Here is an 8,406-nt window from a genome sequence, read left to right on the forward strand (position 1 = left end):
CCTCGAAAATGTAGGTGTACCCACACTTTACCCCACCGTGCCAATCACAAGCATACGTACAAATGAAACCTGCCGATCGAGTGGTGTACTCATTCATACTTGTTGCATGGACAGAGTTGGGGGGTTAATAAACTATTCCCAGTGTCAACTGCTGTGCTGGGAGTTGGAATAGGATGATGATCTATGGGTTGCAAGTCCATTGTGCAAACTTATTTATTTCGCAAAACACGATATTTTTTAAATAAATTTTAAATCCAAAAAGAATTTTTTTTGCAAAGTAAATATATGATCAAATAAAGCACGAGTGAGAAACAAAACCAATGCAGACCAAAAGTGGTTTAATAAAATCCCCCAATTACGTACGGTGCGAAAGAAGTTGTAATTGTTTACAGGGGAGCAGAGGCGGCATGGGGTTGCACTCATGTCCTTGCTGATCTAGAAACTTCCCGAGAGGGGCTTTTTTAGGGTCCAACAAAATTAAAATCATTCAATGTATTTTCTGTCATCAATAACAAACACCGCTATTCTGCGTCTCCTGAGGGGAGAAAGCCACCCCCATTGCTTCCTCCCCCTGCTTCCCTTGCATCCTTGTTAGGAGTTGGTTGTATACAAGCCTCATCTTCATACACAAATATTCGTCTTTTGATACAGGTTTCTCTTTAAAGAAATACAAAAGCGAGATTATTATATATTTCATTTATTTATTAACAATGAATTGACTAAACTACAACAGCTGTGTTTTCTGTCATCTCCACATCAGCTGGCTGCTGCTGTTTCTGCTTCCTCTTGCGCCGCGAGGAGGTGGTGCTCTTCTCCGACAGCTGTTCACCAACTAGCGATGGCTGGGGCTCTGTCTCCACTGGAAGGCGCAGGCACAGGAGCACAGGCATCACAATCAGTGCCACCGGCAATTGCCACTGCAATATTGGCTGCTGTGCCATCCGTTTTCTCAGTACAGCCAGGTAGCATGATAGGCATTCAAGCCTTGTGCTCAGCAACTCTTAATTCTTTTACTGTGATAAAAAAACGAAGTCAAGTGTACAGATTCCAAATAACTAAACATGCTATTGTCCATCTTACCTATTGGGTAATACAATACATTTCATACCAGGTCAAAAAATCAGCAGCCATGATCAATCCACTGTTGGATGAAGGCCTCCCCAAGCCGGTGCCACCTTACATGACCCTGAAAATGTAATAATCCACCCAGCACCCACGCATGAACTGATCTCATTGCTCCATCTCCTCGGTTGACGTCCCCTCGATGTGTGCCATTAAATATTACATTTAAATATTCTTGGAAAATGCTTCAGGAGTTTACAGTTATTAATTTGAATAGACTTGTGCAATATTTCTGAGTTTAAAAAAGCACACATACTAAGCTATGATTTAACTATTTATTTGCGATTGGATCAAGGTTAACCCTGCTTTATAACCTTAAGACATGCCCAGGTCGAGCCAGATTCACACACAAACCTCACATTCCACAAAGCACAAACGCAACCTGAAATCGAAACACAAGCTGCTCATATCCTGCCCATAATTCCCATCCTGTAATGCTTCCCTGCATTCAACTCCTTTCAGTGTATAGCCTTAAAAGACTGTAGTAGCAAGTGCTGGTAGCGAGCGCCTATGAAGGCCGGCATGGCTCACGAGGTGGTGGGTGGCCAGCACCATGCCCAGCTGCCTTCGTCTCCCCAGTGGTGTTGTTTACTACACAGCACTACAGGTACTCATGAGGCTGAGTCAACCTAGGGGAGGCCCAGACTAGTTCAGATAATCGTCACTGGCGTTGACCATGAGTGAGTATCGAACTCAGGTCGCCAGGTTCACAGCACAGCATGCTAACCGCTACACTACCACACCCGGTACAACCACGTGTCCATCAGATGCTGCACAGCCTTGATAATTAAGTACTCACCTGCAATCAGTCACTTAATCACTGTTCTATCCCTACTACCATGATTATTGTGCCATAAACGTAATTCTTCAATTTCTCCACCTATGTCTACCAGACCATTTATTCTCATCCCCAGTGTTTAGCCACCAAACGGCAGGTCAACAAACTTATATTTCTGCTTCTTCCCTCGCACTGCTCCACACTTTGGAATTCCCTTCCTCTTTTAACCTTGCTACATTCAAGAAACTCTGATAGTGCTATGTGTTGCTGGCCGTTTAGACGCCTTTCGCCTGTGCTCAGCATTTATGTAAAAAAACTACATAAAACAAGTCCGCACCCTGCATGGTGTTCTGCTCCCTCTGAATGTGACGCAGCCTCTTCAGCTGCTTTCTTCGTCTTTTGCCAGAAACAGGCGTTTCCTTGGGAGGCCTGAAACACAGACGATGACACACATTGTTGAAGACCGTGTCTGCTAACAAGGGCTTAGCGTTGGTTCAAGGATTAGCAGAGGTCCAAGGATTAGTGGTGGTCCATCAATTTGGACCACCACATCCATCAAGTGATAAAGCTGCTTGCTCCCTGGCTTGGCGCAAATGCAGTGCAGCATAAATACTAACAAAACCCATCAGTTTTTAATACAACCTATCCCATATGCTCCAGGATTAGACAATGTAATAATGTTTAGTACTTGTACATTGTGCGAACACCTGCTTTGTGACACGTCTCAGGGTTCCGTGAATGGCATGGTGCTGCAATTCAAAACAATTACTAAAGTGATGCAGTCGATGTAAATAATTTCCTATAAATCACAAGGGAATAATAATTTGGTATGTTTGGTGATCACGCTATTCAAATGGAGCAAGGCTATTGACGAAGGTGCTATGTTTAACATGCATAGCAGTGGTTTCACAGTAGGGGGCCGTGGTGCCATGTGTATGCCTCATTGCACATTTTTCAGGTAATTTTTCAAATTTGGAAAACTGACCATGACCACAGCACATAATGGAAATCTCTTTTCAAATGACAGGTTCTTTAACATCTTATGTAAAGCAGACGGCACATATTTAATGGTTAGTACATGTACAGATAACCAGGGTGGCCCACTAGAACCTCTGCCACAAGTGGCGAACACCCAATAATGTGACTGAATATAATATTTGCTTCAATTCATAGTCTCATTACAAAGGTAGTTGGGATTATTTAAAATAATGGTGTAAGGATACAGATGATAATTTAAGGCTCAGTGTACATATATATAAGAATCAATGTTTTGATTTACGATAATTGTATGCATGTGTTATATGTAGGCTAATGAAGAAAAGTTGTACCAAGTAAACATGGCAAAAACGAGATGAAGATTTTGATTCTTGAATTAAATTGTGGTCTTAAATTGTAACAATGCATTCAACATTGGTGATCGAATCCCTACTAGTTAAGACAGGTGAGCAGAACCCACACTTACTTTATGGATAATCTCAACTCTGACACTATATGTAAGACTTTAAGGAAATTTCCAAAGCTCAGTTAATTAAGAGTTGAAAGTAGTTGCAGTGGTATTTGGAGAAAAAAAACTTTACGATCAATAGCATGACATGCAAATCTTTCCATGTAGAGAAAATCCGCGATCATATGTGGGCTCCATATGACGATGTTTATCGGACGAAGGAGCCACGCGACTTGATTAATCTGCAATAAGTTCACAGACTTTAAAGGTTACGAGTGTTTCTTAGAGATAAATTGTCCCAATCTACCATTGAGGTCTATGGCAAAGGATTTTCACTTTTTTTTACTTGAATTTCAAAATTCTTCTCGATAACACAAATCACATCAGCATTAGTTTATGCTGATGCAAACATAATATATAATTGCAAAGTAAATAAAGCTTTTTTCGATTTAAAGCTTTCGTGACTGCAGGGATTCATCTTCTTGGTTCTTTCGGTAAAGTCACGTAGAAGGGAAATAATAAAATAATAATTAATAAACCAATACTCATTCCCTCACCCACTCATTCAGACGCTGTCTTTCCGACAGACCTGTTCTTCACCTGACGGCTGCTTGCGTTGTGGCCGAAACGTCGTGATAATTATTTTATTGTTTTATTTTTATTATTTTATTATTTCCCTTTACGTGACTTTACCGAAAGAACCAAGAAGATAAATAAAGCTTAGCTCTGCGTTTCCCTGCAGCTCGGCGTTAGCCCACACCCACTCACAGGGATCGCGATTTTCGGACGGAGATGCGTTTCACTTTGTTTTTCCCTGTAGCTCCACGATTCTATCTCCAGCTACGCAATTCAAACGCCGCACAGAGTTCATATTGCAAGGAAGCCGTGGCCTATTTAGCGATTTGCTAACATCGTCAAACTACGTGTATCATCTGTTTACACATCGCGCGCACGCCGTGCTGCGATGACTGGACTCGTCACCGCGTCGCTGTCCACCGCGGCAGTGGCGCTGCGGTGTCACTGCGCACGCCACCGTACCGGGCAGGCTGCGTGAGTGCGACCGCCGCGGCGCGGGCTTTCTTGTTGAACAGTCGATCCCTTTTGAGAGTTCGGCGCAGCCTGACGACGCTCTTCCTCACTTCCTGCAAGACAACCAACATGTACCGGCGTCAGTGCCTTGACTGGCAAAAAGAGGCAAAGATCCCCCGTATAGCCTATAGCAGACTGTTGGCAGCAAGTGTTGTTAGCGAGTAGCTGGTATGAAGGCTGGCACGGCACACGAGGGGGTGGATGGTCAGAACCAAGCCCGGCAGCCTTTGTCTCCCTAGTGGCGATGTTTACACAACGCACCAGGTACTTATCTAAGTCTGAGTCGACATAGGGGAGGCCCAGAACCGGCTCAAATAATCGTCACTGGTGTTGAGCGGCAATCGAACTCGGGTTCGTGGCGCAGCGCGCTAACTGCTACGCTACCGCTCCCCACCACCCGGCTTGTTGGGGCAGGTTCCGTTAGTGAGCAGCGATTAAGACCGACACGGGGCACGAGGCCAAGTCCAGGATCGGCAGCCTTTAAAGTCTCCCCAGAGCTGATATATAATCTCACAAGGGAACCCCAGGACCTGTTCAAACATTCGTCACTGTTATTGGTCGTGAGGAGAAATCGAACTCGGGTCGTCGGGTTTGCAGCGAAGTGCGCTCACCACCACACTACCGCTCCCCACACAAACTCACTAAGGCCCTCTCGCACACGCTTTCGCTCTCACTCCCTCGCCTTGGCTTGCGTACGGTGCGAAAGACGTTCAACATACCAACACACATTCCCTCTCACGTTTTCACAAGAAAACTCGCTCATGCACACGCGCCCTCTCCACTCCCTCGCGCTCTCCCTCACAGGTGCCCTCTATCGTCGCCCTCTCGCCCTCTCGCCCCTCACCATACGAGGCCTGTTGATGTGGCCTCCGGGACCCATGCTCGCTGCTTGCTGCTGCTGCGTCCCTCGTGTGAGGGGGAGAGCACGTGTGGTGACGTCACAACCGCTTCCTGCCTCGTTCCCACGTCTACTTCCGCCTTGCGGGGTTCCCCATTGGCTTGGGACGCATCACGTGACTTATTTTTTGGGGGGTGCTTCTTTTTCCCCCACCCCTCCGTCCTGCGGGGGAGGGGCGTGGTACGAGAAGGGGGAGGGGCGAGCTGAGGGGAGGGGCGAGTGCTGGGCAAGGGGCGGGGGGAGGGGCCTGGTGCAATAAGGGGGAGGGGCGAGATGAGGGGAGGGGCGAGTGCTGGGCAAGGGGCGGGGGGAGGGGCCTGGTGCGATAAGAGTGAAGGGCGAGATGAGGGGAGGGGTGCGTGGTGGGAGAGGGGCGGGGAGAGGAATATCCTCCACTGTTTTTTTCGGTAAAGTTATTTTTATTATTTACTTTTTACTTTTTACCTACGTGACTTTACCGAAAAAACCTAAGAGTATAAAAGTAACGTAGATAAAAAATAAATAATAAAATTAATAGATATAAAATAATAAATCACGACGTTTCAGGTGGGACCGTCACAGCTAAATTTACTGTATCAAGTGGGATTAAATAGACGTTTTAATACATGTTTTATCCTACAACATCAGAGTGCAGCGCCACAATGACAATAGTTTAAAGCGATTTGAAGCATGTTTTATTTGGGGGGGGGGGGGCAGAGCTTTGTGACGTCATATTTGAGAGGGCGGTCTGACTTTTGTGACGCCGTGTGACGACGGGGGGGGGGGGGTTCAAAAATCGTCCAAAATCGCGTGACGTCATTTATGGACGGCCCCCTAGGAGCAACGGTCATCACGCTAGTTTCAGCAGAAACGGGGACCCCATGGCCATCCCTTTCAGTTTATCGCTAAAGTGCTCCATTCTCGCCAAGACGAGGAGAGTTCTCTGCCAGAATATCCCCGCTGTTGTGTCTGTGGTGGAGCACCAATATACAGTTCTGCGCTTGAAGGAATTAAAAATAAAGCAGTTGGGTTCACTGATAAACCAACACTCACTCATCGGACATGGAAGATGTGGACACCTCATCCAAAGGTGTGAAATGACCACGTCCGAGGCTCCTCGTCGATTAACTCGAATCGACTCTAACTTCCACTTCTCACTCGCACTGTGTTCCAGATCTCTCAAGGATCTGCGAGCTCCTCACACAGTCCAATCTGGTTAAACATCAGAATGGGTCAAAGGCAGGGCCAGCCTGAATGTTTCAACCCTGTGTACTGCTGGATTGAATGAATAAAAACCAACCTTCAGGCAACTCTACATTCGACTACTGGACTCTTTTAAATCTAGTCAGCGGTGGGATCAAATGCCACGTTCATGCAGAAACAAACATGCCGCGTCTTGCTTTTTGGTAAATTTTCTTTCTTAAAAAAATCAACTTAAAATAAAAATAGGATTTGGGAGGATAAATTGGGTACCATTACATCAAAGCCGCACTACATCATAGCCCCAGATGTTTGCAAAACGTCTGAAATTAATTCCAATATATGTATTTCAAGTACAGTAAGTCTCTTGAAAACATTGCAAACAAATGTTTTTTTGGGTAAAAGCATCAAATTGTGTCTAATAGGCATTTAGTATGTTTTTTTTTTACTTCATGTGGCCACATTGGTTCGGATATGTGCATGCTGTTTGTTGTAATGGACAGAGTTTTTCGAAATATATTGTCCATGTTTATAAAAGTCACTCGCTTCAACAAGAATGGATTCCAGTCGGGACAATGTCACCACCTCCCAAAAATGTTTCATTGTATATCCTAAAGCTGCATGGGGTTCTCTTAAATATTTATAGTATCCCCAACGTTTTGGAACCATATATTTTCGTCTCTTGGCATCTCCATTCTGTCATCTCGGTCCTCATTAAAATATTTACATTGTTATTAAAATCACTTAAGTTTAAGTGAATGTAATTTTACAACAAAAATGCTAAGAAGTTTTTATTTTCAAATCTGTTATTGTGGAATGCTTTGATATTGTCTGTCGGCCCAGTCACCCTTGAAAAAGAGCTTGTATGTCCTGTATGTATGTTGAACTTTTTTCGCACCGTACGTAGCTAACCGCAATAATAGTTGCGGGCTTTCCTTGGGAAATACACTTCTGATTCGGTTCCCAAAATATACGATATTAACATTTTTGTTCTTGTTTGGTGTATCTTAAGACATAGAAAATGCCAAAGAGATAGCCCACGGACTATGTTGAACGGACAACAAACATGGACACATTGGTAATATCAGCGTTTTTTGTTCCGTTACATCGATATTTTGACATTGATGTTAATCCCTCTGCTAACACAAAACAATCAGTTAAACGATTAGACCTGCTCTTCACAGCGAAGACAATGTCAACATGCTGTATCTCGCTGCGCCTCTTATCGGGATGCAGCTTTTGTGAATGCCCTGAATATATTCCAGTTTGTTACCGTCATACAAAAAAGAATCAGGTAACATAATTGAAAAGTTTTTATTTTCTACGACCAGTCATCTGTTGCCAGCCCACATTTATGATTCATAACAAAAAAAATAAAGCATCTACAGTACTTAACACAAGTTCATATTATTACGACTAGCTTTTTTGCCCGTCCAAGGACGGATGTATCTTGCAGTATATCTGAAATATTCAATAGAAAAATTGTTCAGCTCATGATTATTAATGAGGGGGGTTGCCCCATGTGGAGTCACGTTACCCGCTAATGGTTATTGGGGAGGGGTGCGGCATGTGGAGTGACGTCACGCGCGGGACACACATTTCTGGGCTATGATCGCAGTATAATAGTAATAATATCCTGAAATGTAACCAAAGTTTGTGTCGAGTGTTGACCCTGCAACAAGTCTTCTCTGAGCCTTTTGATTATTTTCTGCTGTATTAAATATTAATCATTCGCAATATTCTCCAATAATAAACATTGCTTTTGATATTTGCATTGCTCTGCTGTGAATAACAAAAAAAACATGTTTTAAATCTGATCTTTTCGGACGGGGACAGTGGTGCTAGAAGGGAGAGGGGCAGGGGGAGTGGCACGAGGTGGGAGGGGCAGGGGGAGTG

General features: G+C 44.3%; 1 protein-coding gene across 1 annotated transcript; it reads right to left on the reverse strand.

Annotated features, from left to right (window-relative positions):
• Positions 1-142: 142 nt before the first annotated feature.
• C11H11orf98 (chromosome 11 C11orf98 homolog) lies at positions 143-5,381 on the reverse strand. The gene is made up of 4 exons (XM_078860725.1): positions 5,278-5,381; positions 4,383-4,486; positions 2,238-2,329; positions 143-859 (listed from the first exon to the last, which is right to left on the reverse strand). The coding sequence occupies exons 1-4, from the start codon at positions 5,311-5,313 to the stop codon at positions 720-722; spliced, it is 372 nt and encodes a 123-aa protein (XP_078716851.1). The 5' UTR covers positions 5,314-5,381; the 3' UTR covers positions 143-719.
• Between the last annotated feature and the right edge of the window lie 3,025 nt (positions 5,382-8,406).

The sequence above is a fragment of the Lampetra fluviatilis genome, chromosome 11, assembly GCF_964198595.1.
Source record: "Lampetra fluviatilis chromosome 11, kcLamFluv1.1, whole genome shotgun sequence".
NCBI classification, from domain to species: domain Eukaryota; kingdom Metazoa; phylum Chordata; class Hyperoartia; order Petromyzontiformes; family Petromyzontidae; genus Lampetra; species Lampetra fluviatilis.

Coding starts and splice junctions, on each gene's coding strand:
- C11H11orf98 (XM_078860725.1), bottom strand. CDS start 5,313: ATGGGTCCCGGAGGCCACATCAACAGGCCTCGTATG. Junction 4,487..5,277: donor ACATCAACAGGCCTCGTATG/GTGAGGGGCGAG, acceptor GTTGTCTTGCAG/GAAGTGAGGAAGAGCGTCGT. Junction 860..2,237: donor GGAGCAGAACACCATGCAGG/GTGCGGACTTGT, acceptor TGCGCCTTCCAG/TGGAGACAGAGCCCCAGCCA.